The sequence below is a fragment of the Scyliorhinus torazame genome, chromosome 1 (assembly GCF_047496885.1).
Source record: "Scyliorhinus torazame isolate Kashiwa2021f chromosome 1, sScyTor2.1, whole genome shotgun sequence".
Classification (NCBI taxonomy): Eukaryota; Metazoa; Chordata; class Chondrichthyes; order Carcharhiniformes; family Scyliorhinidae; genus Scyliorhinus; species Scyliorhinus torazame.
In genome coordinates, this window is record NC_092707.1 from 297,265,024 (window position 1) to 297,291,313 (window position 26,290).

Genomic DNA, 26,290 nt, shown 5'->3' on the forward strand with positions numbered 1-26,290 from the left:
GTAAATAGGCCTAACCATCCACTCTATCCAGGTCCCTCACAATTTTGTGCATCTCAACCATATCTCCCCTCAGCCACCTCTGTTCAGAGGAGAACTACCCCAGCTAATACAATCTTGCTTCATAGCTGCAATTTTCTAGTCCTGGCAATATCCTCGTTAATCTCCTCTGTGCCCTTTCTAATGCAATTACATTCTTTCTGTAATGAGGTGAGCAGAACGGTAGCATAGTGGTTAGCACTGTGGCTTCACAGCGTCAGGGTCCCAGGTTCGATTCCCTGCTGTGTCACTGTCTGTGCGGAGTCTGCACGTTCTCCCCGTGTCTGCGTGGGTTTCCTCCGGGTGCTCCGGATTCCTCCCACAGTCCAAAGATGTGCAGGTTAGGTGGATTGGCCATGATAAATTGCCCTTAGTGTCCAAAAGGGTTAGGAGGTGTTAGGGGGATAGGGTGGAAGTGAGGGCTTGGGTGGGTCGGTGCAGACTCGATGGACCGAATGGCCTCCTTCTGCACTGTATGTTCTATGTTCTAGAACTGAACGAAGTACTCAAATTGTGGCCTAACTAATACTTAATATAGTTCCAGCATAACCTCCCTGCTCTTGTATTCTAGGCTAATAATTTAAAGGATTCCATGTGCCTTCTTAACCACCTTATCAACCTGTCCTGCTACTTTCAGGAATCTATAGACATTCAATCTAAGATTCCTCATCTCCAGTCCAAAGATGTGCAGGTTAGGTGGATTGGCCATGCTAAATTGCCCCTTAGTTTCCAAAAGATTAGGTGGGGTTACTGGGATAGGGTGCAGACATGGGCTTAAGTAGGGTGCTCTTTCCAAGGGTCGGTGCAGACTCGATGGGCAGAATGGCCTCCTTCTGCACTGTAAATTCTATGATTCTTAGTAATCTTCCATTTATTGTGTAATTCTTTGCATTGTTTCACCTCCCCAAATGCATCACTTGCACTCCTCTGGGTTGAATTCCTTTTGCAAGCTATCAAATGTATTGAGGAATACCAATAACGTAGCAAAGCTTGGAAAAAGGGTTTATTAAAAACTTTTTTGATTTAGCCCTGCTCCCTCACGGCGCCGAGGCCCCAGGTTCGATCCTGGCCCTGGGTCACTGTCCGTGTGGAATTTTCACATTCTCCCAGTGTTTGTGTGCGTTTCGCCCCCACAATCCAAAGATGTGCAGACTAGGTGGATTGGCCACGCTAAATTGCCCCTTAATTGGAAAATATTATTTGGGTACTCTAAATTAAAAAAAAAAATTCATAGTTTAATAAAAAAAAACTTTTTTGATTAGTACCTATTAATGCTTATGTGCACAGAAGTCTGATGAGAATGTGTTGGTTCTGGCTACAATATTCTCTATGGTTGTAAAGCTGAAATTCATGCATAGAATAGCCTGAAGGATGCCAATATCCAAGGAACTATGTAGCAGTATAAATAGTGGCTTCAAGTGGGGAAGGAGATCTTTTTATATTAAGTATTGTGCCAAATGTTACCTGTTCCTGTATGTAATCCAAACTGTTCGGAACATACCATTCCATGTTGTTTTGTACCATTTTTCTAAGGCGAACACAATGATGAACTGGATCCAGTTGCCTTATCTGCATGGGACAGAGGTATTGGTTAATTACTGCATGCATCATAGATTTGCGATGTTAAAACTTAAAATGATCTGTTTCTCGCTGCACAATTCCCACACTAAGATGGCAGGTGATCAAACTGCTCTTGTTGGCAAAATGTGCTGGTCAGGATAACTCACCATTACTCAAGTTTGGAAATCAATCAACATCATTTAAAAAAACAAACAGCAAGCTGATTATTATCACATCGGTTTATGGGACCTTGCAGTGTACAAACTGACAGCCATATTTCCTACATTACAAAGGCGACTGCATTTCAAAAAAGCATTTAATTGGCTGTAAAGGTCTTTGGGATATTGAGGTTATTAGAGTGCCATATAAACCTAACCTTTCTTTATTATATCTCTACAGGAAAAGTAGAATCTATGCTTAGGAAATAAAAATAAGGTCCACCAAAATAATGGGAGCGATAATGTAATAATAATTGCAATGAAAACATGATGGGCACGGGTAAACCACCGCGTTGCACCCAGCACGGTTGTGTGTGCACTGGTTAAATAGTGGGAAAGGAGAAAATCGGGATTCATAGTGGGCACGTATCAGTTTGCTATCTAACCAGCTCACTGCAAATGGCAAGTTCCAGATCATTCCCAAATATTGACCCCAATTTGCATCATTTTCCATCTCATTAGCAAGACTGAAGTCGAATGCAATGGCACCCTGGGAATTAACCGGCTCCCCAGCAAGAAATCGTGCAGGCACCGTTTAGTACTCCTTTTTCAAAACGTGAAGCTGGCGCAATGGCTGCTGAGGGAAACCGAGATGAGTAGCAGGAGTAGAGAGGCTGATTGATCTGAATGCAGCTGCAGTTGCCTAGAGGCTGTGTGTTTGTTTGCTGCCGCCCCTTTGCTTTTGAGGCCTTGAGTAAGGAAAGGGAGGATGTAAGCTGATCTGCTGCCAGCTCTAGTGATGGGGAAGGGGAGCTCTTTCTCCCTTCTGGTGTGTTCTACGTTGGTGTGACTTTTTCCTTCTTGAGGAGTCTATTATTGGAGGCTGCAGGAGGGAGAGGGGGAGGCGGATTGATTCGAATGGGCAACTTGATGGAGGCTTTGAAGAAATGCTTTGCAGATTGCTGGTGACTTCATTGTACTATGGACTGTTCAATGTTTAATGCCTGGAGACTGTGTGTTTGTTTGCGGCCGCTTCTTTTGTTTCTGTGCCCTGGGGTAAGAAAAGGGAGTCTGTAAAATTACCTCCTGCCAGTGCTAGAGAAAGGAGAGAGGAGCTCTTTCTCTCTTCTGCATCAGTCTGACTTTCTTGTGTCAGTCACACAATCCCTGTGTGACTTTCCATTATTGAGAGTCAATTGCTGGGAGCCGCGAGAGGGGAAGAGAGAGGCAGATTAATTCAAATGGAAAGTATGGCAGGGGGGTGGGGACTGGAGCAATAGGTCAGAAGGTGAAAAGATTGAGGGAGAACTAGGGAATAGGGCCAGTATGGCTCTGAGGAAGAACAGACAGGGAGATGTTGCTAAAAACAGCGGGACTGGTTGCCTGAAATGCAGATGTTTTAATGCAAGAAGTATAACAGGTAAGGCAGATGAACTTAAGAGCTTGGATTAGTACTTGGAACTATGATGTTGTTGCCATTACAGAGACCTGGTTGAGGGAAGGACAGGATTGGCAGCTAAACGTTCCAGGATTCAGATGTTTCTGGTGGGATAGAGGGGGAGGTAAAAAGGGTGGACGAGTTGCGCTACTGGTTAGGGAGAGCGTCACAGCAGTATTGCGGGAGGACACCTCAGAGGGCAGCGAGGCTATATGGGTAGAGATCAGGAATAAGAAGGGTGCAGTCACAATGTTGGGGGTTTACTACAGGCCTCCCAACAGCCAGCGGGAGATAGAGGAGCAGATAGGTAGACAGATTTTGGAAAGGAATAAAAGCAACAGGGTTGTTGTGATGGGAGACTTTAACTTACCCAGTATTGACTGGGACTCACTTAGTGCCAGGGGCTTAGACAGGGCAGAGTTTGTAAGGAGCATCCAGGAGGACTTCTTAAAACAATATGTAGATAGTCCAACTGGGGAAGGTGTTATACTGGACCTGATATTAGGGAATGAGACTGGCCAGGTGGTAGAAGTTTCAGTAGGGGAGCATTTCGGGAATAGTGACCACAATTCAGTAAGTTTTAAAGTGCTGGTGGACAAGGATAAGAGTGGACCTAGGGTGAATGTCCTAAATTGGGGGAAGGCTAATTATAACAATATTAGGTGGGAACTGAAGAACCTAGATTGGGGGCGGATGTTTGAGGGCAAATCAACATCTGACATGTGGGAGGCTTTCAAATGTCAGTTGAAAGGAATTCGGGACCAGCATGTTCCTGTGCGGACGAAGGATAAATATGGCAAATTTCAGGAACCTTGGATAACAAAAGATATTGTAAGTCTCGTCAAAAAGAAAAAGGAGGCATTTGTCAGGGCTAGAAGACTGGGAACAGACAAAGCATGTGTGGAATATAAGGAAAGTGGGAAGGTTAATAAGCAAGGAGTCAGGAGGGCTAAAAGGGGTCACAAAAAGTAATTGGCAAATAGGGTTAAGGAAAATCCCAAGGCTTTTTACACGAGGGTTAAAAAAAAAGCACGAGGGTAGCCAGGGAAAGGGTTGGCCCACTGAAAGGCAGGGGAGGGAATCTATGTGTGGAGCCAGAGGAAATGGGTGAGGTACTAAATGAATACTTTGCATCAGTATTCACCAAAGAGAAGGAATTGGTGGATGTTGAGTCTGGAGAAGGGTGTGTAGATAGCCTGGGTCACATTTAGACCCAAAAAGGCGAGGTGTTGGGCGTCTTGAAAAATATTAAGGTGGATAAGTTCCCAGGACCTGATGGGATCTATCCCAGAATACTGAAGGAGGCAAGAGAGGAAATTGCTGAGGCCTTAACAGAAATCTTTGGATCCTCACTGTCTTCAGGTGATGTCCTGGAGGACTGGAGAATAGCCAATGTTATTCCTTTGTTTAAGAAGGGTAGCAAGGATAATCCAGGGAACTACAGGCCGATGAGCCTTACGTCAGTGGTATGGAAATAACTGGAGAGAATTCTTTGAGACAGGATCTACTCCCGTTTGGAAGCAAGTGGACGTATTAGCGAGAGGCAGTACGGTTTTGTGAAGGGGAGGTCGTGTCTCTCTAACTTGAAAGTTTTTTGAGGAGGTCACAAAGATGGTTGATGCAGGTAGGGCAGTGGATGTTGTCTATATGGATTTCAGTAAGGCCTTTGACAAGGTCCCTCATGGCAGACTGGTACAAAATATGAAGTCACACGGGATCAGAGGTGAGCTGGCAAGATGGATACCGAACTAGCTAGGTCATAGAAGGCAGAGTAGCAGCAATGGAAGAGTGCTTTTCTGATTGGAGGGCTGTGACTAGTGGTGTTCTGCAGGGATCAGTGCTGGGACCTTTGCTGTTCGTAGTATATATAAATGATTTGGAGGAAAATGTAACTGGTCTGATTAGTAAGTTTGCGGACGACACAAAGGTTGGTGGAATTGCGGATAGCGATGGGGACTGTCAGAGGATAAAGCAGGATTTAGATTGTTTGGAGACTTGGGCGGAGAGATGGCAGATGGAGTTTAATCCGGACAAATGTGAGGTAATTTTGGAAGGTCTAATACAGGTAGGGAATATACAGTGACTGGTAGAAACCTCACGAGTATTGACAGTCAGAGAGATCTAGGTGTACAGGTCCACAGGTCACTGAAAGTGGCAACACAGGTGGAGAAGGTAGTCAAGAAGGCATATGGCATGCTTGCCTTCATTGGCCAGGGCATTGAGTATAAAGATTGGCAAGTCATGTTGCAGCTGTATAGAACCTTAGTTAGGCCACAATTGAAGTATAGTGTTCAATTCTGGTCGCCACACTACCAGAAGGATGTGGAGGCTTTAGTGAGGGTGCAGAAGAGATTGACCAGGATGTTGCCTGGTATGAAGGGCATTAGCTATGTGGAGAGGTTGAATAAACTTGGTTTGTTCTCACTGGAACAACGGAGGTTGAGGGGCGACCTGGAAGAGGTCTAAAAAACTATGAGGGGCATAGACATGGTGGACAGTCAGAGACTTTTTCCCAGGGTAGAGGGGTCAATTACTAGGGGGCATAGGTTTAAGGTGCGAGGGGCAAGGTTTAGAGTAGATGTACGAGGCAAGTTCTTTACACAGAGGGTAGTGGGTGCCTGGAACCTGCTACCGGAGGAGGTGGTGGAAGCAGGGACGATAGTGACGTTTAAGGGGCATCTTGACAAATACATGAATAGGATGGGAATAGAGGGATACGGACCCCGGAAGTGTAGAAGATTTTAGTTTAGACGGGCAGCATGGTCGGCGCAGGCTTGGAGGGCCGAAGGGCCTGTTCCTGTGCTGTACTTTTCTTTGTTCTTTGTTTGTTCTTTGTTCAAAGGAGCGATTTGATGACGGTGTTGAAGAAATGCTTTTGCAAATTGCTGCTGACTCTATTGTACTGTTGACTGTTTAATGTCTCCTGCTTCCAACGCTGGAGAAGGGGGGAAAAGGGGGGACCTCTTTCTCTCTTCTGGTGTGCTGTGTGTTGGTGTGACTTTCAGATGTTAGCTATGCACCCCTGAATGACTTTCCACTGTTGAGAGTCTACTGCTCGGAGCCACAGGAGAGGGAGGCAGATTGATCTGGATGAGAGGGGTTTGCTGCTTGCAGCTGCCTGGAGACTGTTTGTTTGCTGCCGCCTCTTTAGTTTTGTAGCCTGAAATAGACAAAGGGAGGATGGTAAGATGCCCTGCTGTCTGGGCTGGAGATGGGGAAGGGGAGCTCCTTCTTCTCTTGTTTGGCGTGTTCTGGGTCGGCACGATTTTCCACTGCTGGGGAGTCTGCTGCTGAAAGCTGCAGGAGCGGAGGGAGAGAGGCAGATTGATCTGAGTGAGCAATTTGATGAAGGTGTTGAAGAAATGCTTTTGCAGATTGCTGGTGATTTTATTGTGAGTGCTGCATGTCGACTAGCACATTGCCATGAGTCAAACACGTTGGATGTCAAGGCTCTTTTATTGCACCTTGAACGCCAGTGGAACATGTGGATACCGAGTTTTAGTTCCGTATAAGAAGACCTGGACAGCAGAGGCTCATGTACAGAGACTGATAAGTAAAATGACCACACAGCACGGATCCTCCATTTTGTTGAGGGCCTCCGTAGGATGATACACTGTGTTTGGCTTTCTTTGTATAAATCAACTGTTGTAGCTTCGTGTTTGTACCGCTATTCTGTAGTGGGAAGGTACTTGTGTGTTTATGGCATGGTGCCTTTTCCTTATTGATTAATGGTTAGTATGGTTGCTGGACTGTTAAGTGGTTGGTTTTCATCTCTTTGTATAAAGGTACTTTTGAAAGGTACTAATGAACAAAATATGCTCAATTGCGTTCTCGTGGGTATACACGCCATGTCTCAGATGACGATTTTGCATCGCATTTCAATCAAACTCTGAAGTCTCAACAGTTTGCCTGCCCTCTAGAAGCATTAGCACCATAGAGGCAGCAGCCAACAATGAAACACTCAGCTGGGCTTCAGCACTGGGGATATCCTCGTGACCAAAGGATGAATGTGTTGTTCAGGAGAGGGAACCCGAGTACAGTCTGCCTAATGTTCCCAGCAGGAGTTTAGTGTCTGGGGTCTAGGGGCTCCTGCTGTGGCGGGAGGGTGAATGTACAGAGCAAGGTTTTCTAGCACAATTGGCTCGGTGGATGCCACTCAAAGAAGGTGAGACACACAAGGGGTGGGAGGTTTGTGGGTCCGGAGTGGAAGCCCTAAATGATTGTTGCTTTGTCTCCTTCTCCAATTCCTTACAAATACCAAAATGGAAGATGGTGCCAATCCCGCAGAGGTTGTCCTTATGGTGCTGGTGGCAACCCAGACGGCAAGATGCCAGAGAAGACAGCATCATCGACATAGGCTAGTCCAGGGGGTAATTGATGGCACGCGTGTCACCGTGCATGCACCGGGGCATCAGGGAGTGCCCTTCATTAACAGGAAGAGGTTTCACTCCCTGTTGTTCCACCTCCAAATCATACACTTGTGTGCACGCTTCCCAGGGAGTGTGTATGATAGCTACATCCTGGGACATCCCTGGCATCTTTCACCCCATGGTGATGGGTTGGTTCTTGGGGATTAAGGGGTACCTGTTGAGGTCCTGGCTGCTGACGCCAGAACGGAGGCCGGCTACCGAGTCGAAGACCCAATATAATGAGACCGATGTTGCCATCCGTGCTTTTATTAAGCAGTCCATCGGACTGCTCAAGTTGTGGTTCCGATACCTAGACCGCTCTGGTGGTGCACTGCAATACCCCACCCCCCACCCCACAAGAGAGTCTCCTGCTTTGCAGTGATCAGCTGTGCCCTCCAGTACCTGGCACAGTAATGGGGTGACATGCTGGAGGACGAGGAGGCACATGCAGCCTTGTCTGAGCAGGAAGAGGCCAAACTAGAGGGGGTGGTGGACGAACAAGTCCAGGGAGGAGCTGTAGGAGGAGAACAGGTGGCGGCAAGGGTCTGACCTGCCCAGTGGATCAGCGAGGCCCTCATCCTCGCCGACTTCTCACAGGATGTGGCTTTGTCGGTCAGATCACCCCCCTCTCTCACCCCCCCCTCCCCCACTCCACCCTCAGACTACCCTGCTCCACCCTCCCAGGGTCTGTGTTGCCTGTGTCGGCACTGTCAGTAGGTCATTATGCAAGGCAGGAGAGTGATGATAACCTACGAGAAGTAAGCTGTGGTGCTCCTCAGTTTATGCCAAAGTCGGACTCCTGTCTTTCTGCTGACAGCGCGCTCATACCCATCCTCTGAACAGGGTCTGGATCATGGGTGTTTGTTCTTGGACCACTGTGTCCAGGGTGAGTGGGGGTGGGGAGTGGAGGGCAACAAGGGGTGGGAATGGAGGCAGGTCCGCTGTGAAGATTAATATGTCAGAAGCTTCACATGTATCAGGTGTGACATGTTTTAATTGGGAACATTTTACATTTCCATTCTCCCCCTGGCTACAGATAGTGAGCACCCCCCCCCCCCCCTTCCACCCCACCCCATCCAGGTCCTCTCAGTGATCCTCAATCTTCTTGATCCTCCGTGGTCTACTGCTACGTCCAGATGTGTCCCCAGGATGCACATCAGAGGTGGAGGCAACCTGCTGTTTGTTCTGCCTTGCGGCGTTTGGTGCCCTTGGTTGACGACCTCTTGAGGTCCTGGTGCCGGAGGGCCTCGGCCAACTTACCGGTGTCACTAGCATCACCGTGCTACCCTGTTCTGCCCGCCCTTGAGATACGTCGGTGTCAGGAGGGGGGAGATTCGGAAGAACTGGAGACCGCTGGCATCATTTTGGTGGAAAGACCCCGATTGGCCTCCAGGGCTTCTTCCTCCTTGACGGTGCCCATAAAGGCCCTAGGTGGACATTGTGACAGAGGGGCTGCTGGAGTGAGCTCCCGAGGCATCTGCATCATCTGGTTCTGCCAATCCTGATGGCTCCCCATTGCCTGCATCGTGATGTTGACGCCCTCAGCAATGCTTCCCAGTGACTGGGTCATGCTCTGCAGTGCCTCAGCCATGTCCACCTGTATCTGGGACACGTTGTTCATCGACTGGCACATGATGTTGAAGCTCTCAGCCACAGACTGAGCCATCTCTTGGGCATAACCACTCAAGATGCTGACTTTGTGCTGCAAGCTTCCCACTGTGGTCGCCACCATTGCAGTGTTGGCCCTGCTGCCGTGCATTTTTTCTACAGTAACTTCATTGCAGTGTTAATGCAAGCCTATTTGTGACACTAATAAAGATTATTATTATAATCGGTATCATCTCCTGTGCCCGTAGACATTAGGGCTCCTCCAATCGGCTCTGCACTCGCCGGAATGTTGCTGACATCCCCTTCTGGATCTCATGACCGTGTCCTAGCATCTGCATCCGCTTTGGGATAACCTTGCCCAGACGATTACCATCTGACTGGGACTCAGTTGAGTCGTGGGATCCAGCAGACCTCGACTGCTGACTCTCTTGGATGTGCTGCCTCCTCCTGATGTGCATCAGCAACTGCGCGGTGCTCACCAGATTGTGCCCCAGAAACCTGTCCACTAATGTCACCCACCGAGCTGTGTGTCTCTGCACTGGCAGATGTGGGGGTGATAGCTCTGACTCCTCAAGAGTGGTCTCCTCAGAGCTGTTTGTGGCCTTGCAGCTCAGTGGAGGTAGTTGGTCTTCTCCCCACACTGTCCTCCTGACCAAACTGACAGCTGCTGCCACTGCCTCTCAGGTGGCCCTGCTGCTGGGTCTCTGACCCCTGCCAGGGAACAGGATGTCCCATCTTGCCTCTACTGCATCCAGAAGCCTGGTCAGATGGCATTGCCAAAGCAAGGAGCAAGTCTGTGCGCTGTCATGCTGTGCATTGACTGGGGGTGAATGGTGAGGGAGCGTTTAACGGTGAGCCTCTGGGGCACGGGTCTGCCGAATCAGACGGCAAGACAGCTAATAATGGCGAGAAGCTCATGGGGGCTTATTTTCGGCATAAAGTGCCATTAAATATGGGCCATCGAGAAATACCCGCCAATTGCGCCCTACATCTTTTATTTTTGAAAAGTAAAATATTCAGACATCAATATTCAAGAATACAATTGTTTATGCTGTACGTTGACTACAAACTTACAACTTTAGCCATTAAAAGCATTTGCATTCAAATCATAGCAACCCCATAATTCATCACCCATCGCCATGCACAGCTAGATGCTGTTTAACCAAATCTCCTCTGTGTCTTATGGAGGTAGACTTGAGGAGAAAAACTGACCATTTGTCTCCCAAAATCAGCAGAGAAATTGGTTTCCTGTTTTAAAAAATTGCAAGTCATCCCCATGTACAGGCAACAGGGAGATATTGATGAGGGGAGGAGGTATTTATTTTTATCTTTCTAAAATGGAGCAGCCATGCATATTATAATTGTTCAGTATTGTATTTAAAATTTATCTGATAAGATTTATTTTCCTCAAATAAATTGCACAATGTAAGGAGGTTACAACACAGTTTTACGTATCTCCATTATAAGACTGATCTTTCACCAAAGGTAATTAACTCGGCATTCTCACTCATGCAGTCAGTATAACATTGGGATCACATAAACATTCGTGCTCTCCAAACACTCACCAGCAGACTTGAAATGTGAGAATGAGATAATCAGCTCAGAAGTAGTAGATAGCAGAGATCACTGAAGAAAGGAAATCATGAAGTACAGGAAAGGAAGACAAGAAACGGAAGGTCAAATGCTATTATCTGCCAGTAATTCTTATCCCTGGAAAGTACAACAGTAACATAACAGACCGATACACAAATGCAAAAAACTTGCATGCAAATTTCTGTGGCATTTTAAAAAAATTTTTAAATGTTTTTATTAAAGTTTTTCAACTTTACAAAACGTACAAATTTCTATAAATCCCCTGGAACATCCAACAAGAATAAATATGAATGAAAACACAATCCCATCCCACACCCGCCCTCTCCCCATGCCAGCAACTGATGATGATTAGTTCCTTGAAGCATGTAATAAAAGGCTGCCACCTCCGGTAGAACCCCTCGACCGATCTCCTCACTGTGTACTTTATCTTCTCTAGGTACAAAAACTCCACTTGATCCCCTAACCATGCTGGTGCACTTGGTGGGGTTGGAGACCTCCACCCCAGCAGGACTCGCCTTTGGCAATCAATGAGGCGAAGCCAAGAACATCTGCCTCTGTCCCCATCTGCGGCCCTGGGGAGTCTGACACCCCAAATGTGGCAAAGGGCAAGGCTCCAGTTCAATATCGATGATCGTCGACATGATACTAAAGAAGGAGATCCAAAAACTCATGACCTTGAGACAGGACCAGAACACGAGCATGTGGTTGGCCGGACCCCGGGAACACCGCTCACACCTATCGTCCACCTCCAGGAAAAAACTGCTCATGCTCTTCTTGGTTAGATGTGCCATAAACACTATCTGAAGCTGGATCAAGCCAAGTTGCGCACATAAGAACTTGGAGTTCATCCTGCGAAGGACTTCACTCCACACCTTATCATCCACTACGAGCCCAGCTCCCCCTCTCACTACACTTTCACTCCATCCACTGAGCCTACGTCTTCTAAAAGGATCCGCCCATAGATTCCTGACGTGTTCCCCTCCTCCGGCCCCACAAGTAAAATGACCCATTCCATTAGAGATGTCAGCGGCACCACTGGAAAAGTCGGAAAAGTCTTCTGTACTAAATTTCGAACCTGGAGATATCTAAATGAGTTTGACCCTGAGAGCCCGTACTTCACCATTAGTCCTTTTAAGCTGGCAAATCACCCCTCCAAAAACAAGTCTCCTCTTCTAATGGCGCAAATCAGTCGGGCATCGCGCCGCCCCAAAGGTGCGGAATGCTCCGCATCTTTGGGGGCCGAGCCCCAACCTTAAGGGGCTAGGCCCGCGCCGGACGAATTTCCGCCCTGCCAGCTGGCGGAAAAGGCCTTTGGTGCCCCGCCAGCTGGCGTGGAAATGACATCTCCGGGTGGCGCATGCGCGGGAGCGTCAGCGGCCGCTGACAGCTTCCCACGCATGCGCAGTGGAGGGAGTCTCTTCTGCCTCCATCATGGTGGAGACCGTGGCGGAGGCAGAAGGGAAAGAGGGGGGGGCGGGCGCCAACCGGCGCGGCGCGATTTCCCGCCCCCGCCGAACATCCGGTGGTGGAGAATTCGGCAACCGGCGGGGGCGGGATTCATGCCAGCCCCGGCGATTCTCTGACCCGGCGGGGGGTCGAAGAATCTCGCCCATGATGTCCAACCCCCCTCCCCGGCTGAAACATGTGACTGGAACAAATGGGGGGTCAACTTTAACAAAGACCCGAGCTTAAAATGCTGCCTGAACTGCCTCCATATTTTTTAAGTGGACAGAACCACCGGACTCGCAGAACGTTTTGTTGATGAAACGGGAGCAAAGCAGTCACCAGCACACCCAATACAGACCCTTAAATTCTTTTTTAAAAATGTTTTTATTGGCATTTTTCAATTTTACAGTGATACATATTTCTTGGTATATCTTCTCTATCTTCTCCCCATCTCCCCTTGCCTCCCCGCTCCCTGTCCCCTCATTGGTTTCCTCCTCTTCTGCCCTGGATGTTCTATTGCTGAGCTCCTGTCCTCTTTTCTACTGTTTTTGTTGTAGGCCTCGTCGGTTGGGGGGGGGGGGGGGGGGGGGTTCCTGCTGCCTGGCCTTCCCCTCCTTCCCCCCATGTGTGGCTCTCTGTTCCCCCTATGTGGCTCCCCTGGGTTTCCTCCTCATTGTCTCCCTTCCTTGTACGTCCTTGTAGAGTGTGTGTTCTTGTATGCTCTCCCCGTCTCCCCTTCTTTCCCTAGTCCCGGTTAGCCTCGAACGTCGTGCACTAACAAGTTCAGTCCGCCAGTGAAGGAAGAGATCGGGGCCCCATTTAAAAATGGCACCCCATTCTCTGGAACCCTCAGTGCGACTTCCAGACCCCCCCCAATTCCCCAACTTACCGATTAGGGGGGTCCTCATGAGGGCAGGGCACCGCCGGGCATGATTCCTGGCATGGGCAAGATAATAATAATAATAATCTTTATTGTCACAAGTAGGCTGACATTAACACTACAATGAAGTTACTGTGAAAAGCCCCTAGTTGCCACATTCTGGCACCTGTTCGGGTACACCGAGGGAGAATTCAGAATGTCCACTTTACCTAACAGCACGCCTTTTGGGACTTGTGGGAGGAAATCGGAGCACCTGGGAATGCCACCTGGGCACCTTTGGCACTTCTAGCTGGACCAAGGCACCTTGGCGGGGTGGCACACACCCATAAGACCCTGCCAGCATATCCAGGTGGCAATGCCACAGTGCCCATAAGGATGTGCCAAGCTGCCCGGTGACATCGGGAGCGCTGGGGTACCACCCTGCCCAGAGCCCCCCCCCCTCGGCAAGTGCTGATACGTTTGGCCCACGTTTGTGGAAACCAGCGTTAAAAGGTGTCCCGCTTGGGTTCTCCGAGGCGAGGCCATTAGGGTCCTGCACCTTGGGTAACTCCGGCACAAACATATGAAAATGAGCTTAACTGCACACTTAAATATGCAAATCTGGATCCCGCCTAGAGTGGGAGGGATCGAGATCACAACACCTCGGGAGATCTCGTTACATCACGCGAGACACCTTCTTGTCAATTCCCAAGTTGGGCGCAACAGGGCCGTTGGATCACGCCATAGCGTTTTCTATGTAACATGACATCCCAGGATGCTCACTGGAGCATTATAAAAATTATGACAAGCTAAAAGATACACCTAGCTTCATCAGGAGACACTGGGCAGGTGACTAACAGTTTAACTGAAGTGTGGGTTTTAAGGAGTGTCTTAAAAAAAGGAAAGAGTGCTAGAAAGGCAGAGAGGTTAACAGAGGGAATTCCAGAACTCAGAGTCTGGGCAGCTGAAGGCACAGCCATCAAAGGTGCAGCAATTAAAATTGGAATGGAATTGTGTATTGTTGAACCAAATGGCTCTCTGTGCTATGATGACTATGACTCAAGGGACCAGAATTAGATGAGCACGCACATTTAATAATAATAATCGCTTATTGTCACAAGTAGTCACAAGCCCCTGGTCGCCACATTCCGCCGCCTGTTCAGGGAGGCTGGTATCGGAATTGAATCCGCGCTGCTGGCCTTGTTCTGCATTACAAGCCAGCTGTTTAGCACACTGTGCTAAACCAGTTACTGAGCTGGAAGAGATTACAGACATGGCAAGGCCATGGAGCAATCTGAAAACAAGGATGAGCATTTTATGGGAAGTTGGTCATAGTGGAATAGTCATGTTGAGAGGTAAGCAAGGCATGAATGAAGGTTTCAGCAGTCGATGAGCGAGAGGTGGGGGCGGGGGAGGCAGGGGGAAAGGTGGAAATAGGTGGTCTCACTGATTGCATGGATATGTGATCGGAAACTCACCTTGAGGTCAAATATGACACCAATGTAACAGTCTTGTTGAGCTTTAGGCGCTTGCCAGGGAGAGGGATGAAATCACTGGTTACATAGAACATAGAAAATACAGCACAGAACAGGCCCTTCGGCCCACGATGTTGTGCCGAACCTTTGTCCTAGATTAACCATAGATTATCATTGAATTTACAGTGCAGAAGGAGGCCATTCGGCCCTTTGAGTCTGCACCAGCTCTTGGAAAGAGCACCCTACCCAAACTCAACACCTCCACCCAAGACCAAGGGCAATTTGGACATTAAGGGCAATTTATCATTGGCCAATTCATCTAACCCGCACATCTTTGGACTGTGGGAGGAAACCGGAGCACCCGGAGGAAACCCACGCAGACACGGGGAGGACGTGCAGACTCCGCACAGACAATGACCCAAGCCGGAATCGAACCTGGGACCATGGAGCTGTGAAGCAATTGTGCTATCCACAATGCTACCGTGCTGCCCTTAAGAACAAATAAATCTACACTATATCATTTTCCCGTAATCCATGTACCTATCCAATAGCTGCTTGAAGGTCCCTAATGTTTCTGACTCAACTACTTCCACAGGCAGTGCATTCCATGCCCCCACTACTCTCTGGGTAAAGAACCTACCTCTGATATCCCTCCTATATCTTCCACTTTTCACCTTAAATTTATGTCCCCTTGTAATGGTGTGTTCCACCCGGGGAAAAAAGTCTCCGACTGTCTACTCTATCTATTCCCCTGATCATCTTATAAACCTCTATCAAGTCGCCCCTCATCCTTCTCCGCTCTAATGAGAAAAGGCCTAGCACCCTCAACCTTTCCTCGTAAGACCTACTCTCCATTCCAGGCAACATCCTGGTAAATCTTCTTTGCACCTTTTCCAGAGCTTCCACATCCTTCCTAAAATGAGGCGACCAGAACTGTACACAGTACTCCAAATGTGGCCTTACCAAAGTTTTGTACAGCTGCATCATCACCTCACGGCTCTTAAATTCAATCCCTCTGTTAATGAACGCGAGCACACCATAGGCCTTCTTCACAGCTCTATCCACTTGAGTGGCAACTTTCAAAGATGTATGAACATAGACCCCAAGATCTCTCTGCTCCTCCACATTGCCAAGAACTCTACCGTTAACCCTGTATTCCGCATTCATATTTGTCCTTCCAAAATGGACAAACTCACACTTTTCAGGGTTAAACTCCATCTGCCACTTCTCAGCCCAGCTCTGCATCCTATCTATGTCTCTTTGCAGCCGACAACAGCCCTCCTTACTATCCACAACTCCACCAATCTTCGTATCGTCTGCAAATTTACTGACCCACCCTTCAACTCCCTCATCCAAGTCATTAATGAAAATCACAAACAGCAGAGGACCCAGAACTGATCCCTGCGGTACACCACTGGTAACTGGGATCCAGGCTGAATATTTGCAATCCACCACCACTCTCTGACTTCTATCGGTTAGCCAGTTCGTTATCCAACTGGCCAAATTTCCCACTATCCCATGCCTCCTTACTTTGTGCAGAAGCCTACCATGGGGAACTTTATCAAATGCCTTACTAAAATCCATGTACACTACATCCACTGCTTTACCTTCATCCACATGCTTGGTCACCTCCTCAAAGAATTCAATAAGATTTGTAAGGCAAGACCTACCCCTCACAAATCCGTGCTGACTATCCCTAATCAAGTAGTGTCTTTCCAGATGCTCAGAAATCCTATCCTTCAGTACCCTTTCCATTACTTTGCCTACCACCGAAGTAAGACTAACTGGCCTGTAATTCCCAGGGTTATCCCTAGTTCCTTTTTTGAACAGGGGCACGACATTCGCCACTCTCCAATCCCCTGGTACCACCCCTGTTGACAGTGAGGACGAAAAGATAATTGCCAACGGCTCTGCAATTTCATCTCTTGCTTCCCATAGAATCCTTGGATATATCCCGTCAGGCCCGGGGGACTTGTCTATCCTCAAGTTTTTCAAAATGCCCAACACATCTTCCTTCCTAACAAGTATTTCCTCGAGCTTACCAATCTGTTTCACACTGTCCTCGCCAACAATATCGCCCCTCTCATTTGTAAATACAGAAGAAAAGTACTCATTCAAGACCTCTCCTATCTCTTCAGACTCAATACACAATCTCCCGCTACTGTCCTTGATCGGACCTACCCTCGCTCTAGTCATTCTCATATTTCTCACATATGTGTAAAAGGCCTTGGGGTTTTCCTTGATCCTACCCGCCAAAGATTGTTCATGCCCTCTCTTAGCTCTCCTAATCCCTTTCTTCAGTTCCCTCCTGGCTATCTTGTATCCCTCCAATGCCCTGTCTGAACCTTGTTTCCTCAGCCTTACATAAGTCACCTTTTTCCTCTTAACAAGACATTCAACCTCTCTTGTCAACCATGGTTCCCTCACTCGACCATCTCTTCCCTGCCTGACAGGGACATACATATCAAGGACACGTAGCACCTGTTCCTTGAACAAGTTCCACATTTCACTTGTGTCCTTCCCTGCCAGCCTATGTTCCCAACTTATGCACTTCAATTCTTGTCTGACAACATCGTATTTACCCTTCCCCCCAATTGTAAACCTTGCCCTGTTGCACGTACCTATCCCTCTCCATTACTAAAGTGAAAGTCACAGAATTGTGGTCACTATCTCCAAAATGCTCCCCCACTAACAAATCTATCACTTGCCCTGGTTCATTACCCAGTACTAAATCCAATATTGCCCCTCCTCTGGTCGGACAATCTACATACTGTGTTAGAAAAGCTTCCTGGACACACTGCGCAAACACCACCCCATCCAAACTATTTGATCTAAAGAGTTTCCACTCAATATTTGGGAAGTTAAAGTCGCCCATGACTACTACCCTATGACTTCTGCACCTTTCCAAAATCTGTTTCCCAATCTGTTCCTCCACATCTCTGCTACTATTGGGGGGCCTATAGAAAACTCCTAACAAGGTGAATGCTCCTTTCCTATTTCTGACTTCAACCCATACTACCTCAATAGGGTGATACTCCTCGAACTGCCTTTCTGCAGCTGTTATACTATCTCTAATTAATAATGCCACCCCCCACCTCTTTTACCACCCTCCCTAATCTTATTGAAACATCTATAACCAGGGACCTCCAACAACCATTTCTGCCCCTCTTCTATCCAAGTTTCCGTGATGGCCACCACATCGTAGTCCCAAGTACCGATCCATGCCTTAAGTTCACCCACCTTATTCCTGATGCTTCTTGCGTTGAAGTATACACACTTCAACCCATCTCCGTGCCTGCAAATACTCTCCTTTGTCAGTGTTCCCTTCCCCACTGCCTCATTACATGCTTTGGCGTCCTGAATATCGGCTACCTTAGTTGCTGGACTACAAATCCGGTTCCCATTCCCCTGCCAAATTAGTTTAAACCCTCCCGAAGAGTACTAGCAAACCTCCCTCCCAGGATATTGGTGCCCCTCTGGTTCAGATGCAACCCATCCTGCTTGTACAGGTCCCACCTTCCCCAGAATGCACTCCAATTATCCAAATACCTGAAGCCCTCCCTCCTACACCATTCCTGCAGCCACGTGTTCAACTGCACTCTCTCCCTATTCCTAGCCTCGCTATCACGTGGCACCGGCAACAAACCAGAGATGACAACTCTGTCTGTCCTGGCTTTCAACTTCCAGCCTAACTCCCTAAACTTGTTTATTACCTCCACACCCCTTTTCCTACCTATGTCGTTGGTACCAATGTGCACCACGACTTCTGGCTGCTCACCCTCCCCCTTAAGGATCCTGAAGACACGATCCGAGACATCCCTGGCCCTGGCACCCGGGAGGCAACATACCTTCCGGGAGTCTCGCTCGCGACCACAGAATCTCCTATCTATTCCCCTAACCATTGAATCTCCTACAACTATTGCTTTTCTATTCTCCCCCCTTCCCTTCTGAGCCCCAGAGCCAGACTCCGTGCCAGAGACCTGACCGCTAGGGCCTTCCCCCGGTAGGTCATCCCCCCCAACAGCATCCAAAATGGTATACTTGTTTTGAAGGGGAACGGCCACGAGGGATCCCTGCACTGTCTGCCTGTTTGTTTTTTCCCCCTGACTGTAACCCAGCTATTCTTGTCCTGTACCTTGGGTGTAGTTACCTCCCTGTAACTCTTCTCAATCACCCCCTTTGCCTCCCGGATGATCCGAAGTTCATCCAGCTTCAGCTCCAGTTCCCTAACACGGTCTTTGAGGAGCTGAAGTTGGGTGCACTTCCCGCAGGTATAGTCAGTGGGGACACCGGTGGTATCCCTCACCACCCACATCCTACAGGAGGAGCATGTAACTGGCCTAGCCTCCATCCCCTCTTACCTTACAGAATATAGCTGCTGTGTGGACTAACTAGATCTCCGCCCTCCGACTCTGCTCCCAGTCAGCTACACTTCCTGTAAACTCCTGGCTCTCTTCGCACTCTTTGCGGAAATGTCGGAAACAAAATGAAAGGAGCACCTTACTCCCTCCTCACCTAACTCCCTCGGTCACCAAACTCTCACTATCGCACCCAAAAAGCACCAAATTCAGCACTCCCTCGGTCACCAAACTCTCACTATCGCACTCAAAAAGCACCAAATTCAGCACTCAGTGCAAACAAAGTCTGCACTGTAGGGGATCACTTTTATACTGTGAATCTAGCCTCTGAAAAACTGGCCTAATCCAATTAACTAATTAACAAGCTCCAGCTGCAAGTGCCTAGAAGTAGAAGCCTGTTTAAAGCTGATTGAAAATTCACCTTCTTCTAAACCAAACAGCAACTTTTAAGTTAATTAACTAAATAAAAGAAAGACTAAACTTTAGATAAAAATGAAGCCTTATACTCCCTCGGTCACCAAACTCTCACTATCGCACTCAAAAAGCACCAAATTCAGCACTCAGTGCAAACAGTTAGGGAACAGAGTTTGTCGTAGTAACTGAAGACACTGGTCTCAGTCTTCCCACATTTAACTGTAAGATACAACTGCTTTGGGTTTTAGACAGCAGCCTGATATATTGTGGAGGGATTGAGAGAGGTGATGGTGAGGAAGGTTTTGGTGTTAACAACATACATGTGGAAACTTGCGTGTTTGTGAATGTTCCAGAGGCAGCAGGTGGGTGGCAAATAGGGTTGGGGGACAAAGATAGAGCTTTGGAGGACATTAAAAGCTACAGTGTGGTAGCAGACAAAAAGGTGACTCTCTGGCTACTAGTAGTTAGATAGAAATGGAGTGCAGTCCCACCCAGTTGGATGACGGAGAATACGTTCTGCCTCGTGGGGACCTTGCCGTGCCGTTTCAGCCGCTTGGATGTGGGAATACCGACTAGTGGCATGTTCATGTAGCACGCAGGTCTCAATGGCGGTCGCTAGGGTGAGCTGCTTTACCTTGAGGAGCTGCTGGCGTAGGGGGTCCGACTGAATACCGAAAACGATCTGGTCACGTATCATGGAGTCGGAGGTGGGCCCGTAATTGCAGGACTGCGCAAGGATGCGGAGGTGGGTGAGAAAGGACTGGAAAGGTTCATCCTTACCCTGCAAACGCTGTTGGAATACATAGCGCTCGAAACTTTCATTCACCTCTATGCTGCAGTGAGTGTCAAACTTGAGGAGGACCGTCTTGAATTTTGATTTATCTTCATCATCAGCAAAGGTGAGAGAATTGAATATGTGGATGGCATGTTCCCCGGCCGTGGATAGGAAGAGACCGATCTTCTTGGTGTCCGAGGCATCTTCCCGGTCTGTGGCTTCCAGGTAGAGCTGGAAGCGTTGTTTGAATATCTTCCAGTTGGCCCCCAGGTTACCGGTGATGCGGAGCGGCGGCGGGCGGACGCTGTTCATTTTGCAGGATTACGGTATGTTGGTGGAAGGCAGATCACTTGCAGGTAGGTCTAAGAAGTTCTAATATCCCTCAACTCCTAGTATCATGATGTGTTGGGTGCTCTGGATCCGTGGAACACATACAAGCCACCAACACTTAAAATAGTGCAACACTATTTTACTAAGTTAGAAACTGTTGAACATACTCACTGTGGGTTAACACGATGTTAGATTAAACTAAAGACCTTTGCCTGTCCGAACCAGTCTATGCACTCAGCACATGGTGAGGATCTGTGCTGTAAGCTCTTGTCCTTGTCGGAGGCTGCATCCCGAATGAGCAGGAACTCTGATGCCCCCTGTCTTTATAGTGAGTGTGCTCTAACTGGTGATTGGCTGCGGTGTTGTGTGAGTTGATTGGTCCCGCTGTGTGTCCATCAGTGTGTGTGTATCTGCACCATGATATACTGGTGTATATTATGACAGTTTGAATTGCTGAAATTAAAGGCCAATATAGCTGGACTCATGGAGGACACGACAGGACATAAAGTCTATTCAGGCCAGAAATTATGTTCCACATGAGTCGACATTAATCTCTCCCTCAATGTCAGCAAAACTGAAGAGCTGGTCATTGACTTCAGAAAGCAAAGTACTGTACACACCCCTGTCAGCATCTGTGGTGCCGAGGTGGAGATGATTGACAGCTTCAAATTCTTAAGCATGCACATCACCAAAATCTATCCTGGTCCACCTACGTCGACGCTATGACCAAGAAAGCACAACAGCGCCTACATTTCCTCAGAAAACTAAGGAAATATGGCATGTCCACATTGACTCTTATCAACTTTGACAGTGCACCTTAGAAAGCATCCTATCTGGCTGCATCACAGCCTGGTATGGCAACTGCTCGGCCCAAAACCGGAAGAAACTACAGAGAGTCGTGAACGCAGCCCAGTCCATCACACAAACCCACCTCTCATCCATTGACTCTATCTACACCTCCCACTGCCTTTGGAAAGTGGACACCCTGCTTACTCACTCTTTCAACTTCTTCCACCGGGCGGGAGATTCAGAAGTCTGAGAACACGCATTAACAGATTAAAAAACAGCTTCTTCCCCACTGCTATCAGACTCCTAAATGACCATCTTATGAACTGATGGACGTATGGACTGATCTGATCTCTTCACACATCTTCTCTACTGAGGAGTACTACATTCCTGTATGCTTCACCCGATGTCTGTGCCCCTAACAAGGGGGAGCTGCTCATAAACCCTCCCTCCGAACTCTCTCCCAGGCAGCACACAACGGCACCATGTAGGCCTCCATTCGGAGATGCTGAACCTGGCTTGGCTGCTGGGTGCCCTGGAGGTGAGATGGGACACCCTGTTCCTTTGAGGGGGTCTGAGGACCAGCTACAGGGCTGCCGATACTGCCTGGGAGACAGTAGCAGCAGCTGTGAGTTCGGGCAGTGTGGCCAGGATGACCACTGTCTAATGTTGGAAGGAGACTAACGGACTCCACTGGCCGCAAGGTTAAGTCAACACCGACCCCCTGGCATCGGTCCGACCTGCCACCCCTACCCCAACAAGTCGGCAGCTGGCACCTCGCACCCCAGTCCCCCACAGCATATCACCACACTTGTGCCGCACCCTGGCACCCACCAGCACAACCCCTCCAGGCCCAGGAGTGATGCCCACACATGCCATCTGCCATAGACCCCCCCCCCCCCCACCCCACCAGATGCATCAAATGTGTGGTTCACAATGCCACCTCTATGTCCACGCAGGACAAGTTGGCACATAGCAGGTGGGAAGGGACCCAGACAGGCGGTGGGGTTTTGGACAACAAAGTCCTTACCCCCTATAAAGAACGGACCCTGGAGCTTGCGGGCCTGGCTGAGGAGAGAGCAGTCACCGACAATATAATCAATAATCTCAATAATCTTTGTTGGTGTCACAAGTAGGCTTACATTAACACTGCAATGAAGTTACTAAAGTCCCCTAGTCGCCACACTCAGGCACCTGTTCGGGTACACAGAGGGAGAATTCAGAATGTCCAATTCACTTAACAAGCACGTCTTTCGGGACTTGTGGGAGGAAACCGGAGCATCCGGAGGATACCCACGCTGACAAGGGGAGAACGTGCAGACTCCGCACAGACAGTGACCCAAGCCGGGAATTGAACCTGGGACCCTGGAACTGTGAAGCAATAGTGCTAACCACTGTCCTACCATGCCGCCCATGAGGTTGGCCTGCACTGCAGAGGTGAGGATCCACTTCCCTTCACCGAGATGACCTTGTCTCAAGTGAGTTGTTCATGTCAGACAAAATGATCCATCCCTCACATTGATCACAATGCCATTCTCCCGCAGGATCCTCATCTGATGGGGCTGGGCCATTCGGGGCCGCCCAGCCCCCTGCCACCCAACAGAACACCTTGGAGGACAGCTCCAAGAAGACCACCATGGATGTGACACAGCGAACACCCCACCTTCCACCAGCGCAGAGACACGCACCTTGGTAGGCGCCATTAGTGGACAGGCTTCTGGGGCACAATCTGTTGTACACCACACAGCTGCTGATGCACTTCAGGTGCAGGCAGAAACATTCAAGCGAGACAGCAGTCAGAGGTCTGCTGGATCCCAGGACTCAGCTGGGTCCCAGTCAGATGTTGAGTCTCTGAGCAAAGTTTTCCTGGAGCTGATGCAGGAACTAGGGCATGGCTGCGAGATTCAGGAGGATTGTCACCGACACGCCGGAGATTGTGTGGCCGATTGCTTTGCCTTGACGTATTTCCCATTAATAGTTCAAACATTGATTCCTCTCTTACTTTTTATGTACGGAGTAAGGGAACAGTCCTAAATGTACTGGGCAATTTACATTCCCCTTTCCCATCTCTTCTTTCCACTTTATTTAGCTTTACTTATATAATGTTCATAGCATCATCCGAAATAAATGCTCTCAAGACAGTTCCTCCCAGTCATTAAAATGTATATGATGGTAGATCACACCAATGTTTATTTCAAAACTTTTTGGTCATCAGCTGTTTTTACGCTAAATTCCTACCCTTTCCAGTCTAAAATGATTCCTTCGAAATGACGTGGCACGTGATCAGCTACAAACATATCCTCTGGTAGATTCAATTTGGTTGCTTTAATTATAACTGAAGAACAGCTGTGATGTGAGTTAGAAGTGAAAGCACAGTGAACTGAGCTTAACAGGCCATCCCATAACCGATACATGTGCATGCAGCTGGCTGCTATTATAAACATGAGAGGCAACACGTCAGGCATAGCAACATTTCTCATCTGTGATTTCAGTCAGTGTTCACAGTGCTGGCTTTAGCTTCCCTGAAGTTCTTAAATGCTTCAGCCTTCAAGGCATCATGCAGGGCTCGATTCTTTCATCCCGCCCGCTGCAAGATCGCCACGGACAGGACGCGGACCATGGATGGGAATTTCTGGGCGCTGGGCAGGCGTGATCGGAGAATCTTGCCCGAGAATAATCCCGAAGTCATTGCTCTAGTCCACAAGTTAACAAATACCCCAATTTAATGTAAGGAGCTAAGATTGATATGAACTATTCCATGTTTTGACCCAGCAATTCAAGATATCGGAGACTGATAAATATATTGTCCTTTTTATTTGCTCTTTTATACAAGAACACCAACATGAAAAAGTAAATCAACCTGGATTCATTTACGGTGCAATGAAAATGAAAAGTTCAATCTATGCAGTTCTAATGCGTATTATTTGCCATTCGAAAACATGCTTAATGTGTTGTAACGAGTCAATAACTTGTACTAATTCACTGCAGCCAATAAGCAAAATTGGCACTACATGAGAATTATCAGTAATTAACTCTTCAAATCCTGTTCTTCCAACCTTTCCTGAACTATAGTGTTTAAAATTATAAACAGCATCTCCTTGAGAAACATCACAGCATGATTAACTGATTTGACTTGCTGAGTACACAAAAGGTCCATAAGACCATAAAACATAGAAGCAGAATTAGGCCACTCAGCCCATCGAGTCTACTCCGCCATTCAATCATGGCTGATACTTTTCTCATCTCCATTCTCCTGCCTTCTCCCCATAACCCCTGATCCCCTTATTAATCAAGAACCTATCTATCTCTGTCTTAAAGACACTCAGTGATTTGGCCTCCACAGCCTTCTGCGGCAAAGAGTTCCACAGATTCACCACCTTCTGGCTGAAGAAATACCTCCTCATCTCTGTTTTAAAGGATCGTCCCTTTAGTCTGAGAATGTGTCCTCTGCTTCTAGTTTTTCCTACAAGTGGAAACATCTTCTCCACGTCCATTCTATCCAGGCCTCGCAGTATCCTGTAAGTTTCACTAAGATCCCCCCTCATCCTTCTAAACTCCAACGAGTACAGACCCAGAGTCCTCAAACGACAAACTGTTCATTCTAAGGATCATTCTTGTGAACCTCCTCTGGATCCTTTCCAAGGCCAGCACATCTTTCCTTAGATACGGGGCTCAAAACTGCTCACAATACTCCAAATGGGGTCTGACCAGAGCCTTCTAAAGCCTCAGAAGTATATCCCTGGTCTTGTATTCTAGCCCTTTTGGCATGAATGGTAACATTGCTTTTGCCTTCTTAATTGCCAAATGAACCTGCAAGTTAACCTTAAGAGAATCGTGAACAAGGACTCCCATGTCCCTTTTTGTGCTTCTTATTTCCTCAGCATTTCCCCTTTTAGAAAATAGTCTATGCCTAAATTCCTCCTTCCGAAGTGCATAACCTCACACTTTTCCACATTGTATTTCATTTGCTACTTCATTGCCCACTCTCCTAGCTTGTCCAAGTTCTTCTGCAGCCCCCCAGCTTCCTCAATACTAGCTGTCCCTCTACAAATCTTTGTATCATCTGCAAACTAGGGGCTTTTCACAGGAACTTCATTGAAGCCTACTTGTGACAATAAGCAATTATTATTATTATTAAACTTAGCAACTGTGCCTTTGGTTCCTTCTTCCAGATCATTAATGTATATTGTGAAAAGTTGTGGTCCCACCACAAACCCCTGAGGCACACCCCTAGTCACCGGCTGCCATCCTGAAAAAGACCCAAAGCTTTATCCCCACTCTCTGCCTTCTGCCAGTCAGCCAATCCTGTATCCATGCCAGGATCTTACCCTTAATACCATGGGCTCTTAACTTATTTAACAATCTCCTCTGCGGCACCTTGTCAAAGGCCTTCTGGAAATCTAAATAAATCACATCCACTGGTTCTCCTTTGTCTAACTTCCTTGTTACCTAACAGATTGGTCAGACATGACCTTCCTTTGACAAAGCCGTGCTGACTCAGTCCTATTTGATCATGCACTTCCAAGTACTCCGCGATCTCATCTTTAATAATGGATTCTAAACCCTTACCAATGACCGAAGTGAGGCTAACCGGCCTATAATTTCCCATCTTCTACCTCCCTCCCTTCTTACCTTCTTAAACAGGGGTGTTACATTAGCCACTTTCCAGTCCTCTGGGACCCTTCCTGCCTCCAGTGATTCCTGAAAGATCACCACCAATTGACACTTCAATTGTTCCAATTTAATTTGTGATGCTGATGATTTCACGAAGGTTCGTGATCTATGGGCAGCATGGTGGCGTAGTGGTTAGCACTGCTGCCTATGGCACCGAGGACCTGGGTACGATCCCGGCCCCGGGTTTCTGTCTGTGTGGAGTTTGCACATTCTCCCGGTATCTGCATAGGTTTCACCCCAGAATCCAAACACGTGCAGGGTAGGTGGATCGACCACGCTAAATTGCCCCTTAATTGGAAAAAAATGATTGGGTACTCACAGGAAAGAAGGAGGGGGGGGGAGAGAAGGGGGAGCGCCGAAGTAGAGGGAAG

The 26,290-nt window shown here is 48.0% G+C and overlaps 1 protein-coding gene across 4 annotated transcripts in view; it reads right to left on the reverse strand.

Moving 5' to 3' along the window:
• The window catches only part of LOC140422747 (rho guanine nucleotide exchange factor TIAM2-like), a 586,909-nt gene that overhangs the window by 223,273 nt on the left and 337,346 nt on the right, over nucleotides 1-26,290 (reverse strand). For all 4 annotated transcript variants that reach the window (XM_072507702.1, XM_072507695.1, XM_072507699.1 and 1 more), the window contains one exon: nucleotides 1,501-1,605. In XM_072507702.1, coding sequence (XP_072363803.1) covers nucleotides 1,501-1,605 — 105 coding nt within the window. The remainder of the gene's footprint in view (nucleotides 1-1,500; nucleotides 1,606-26,290) is intronic.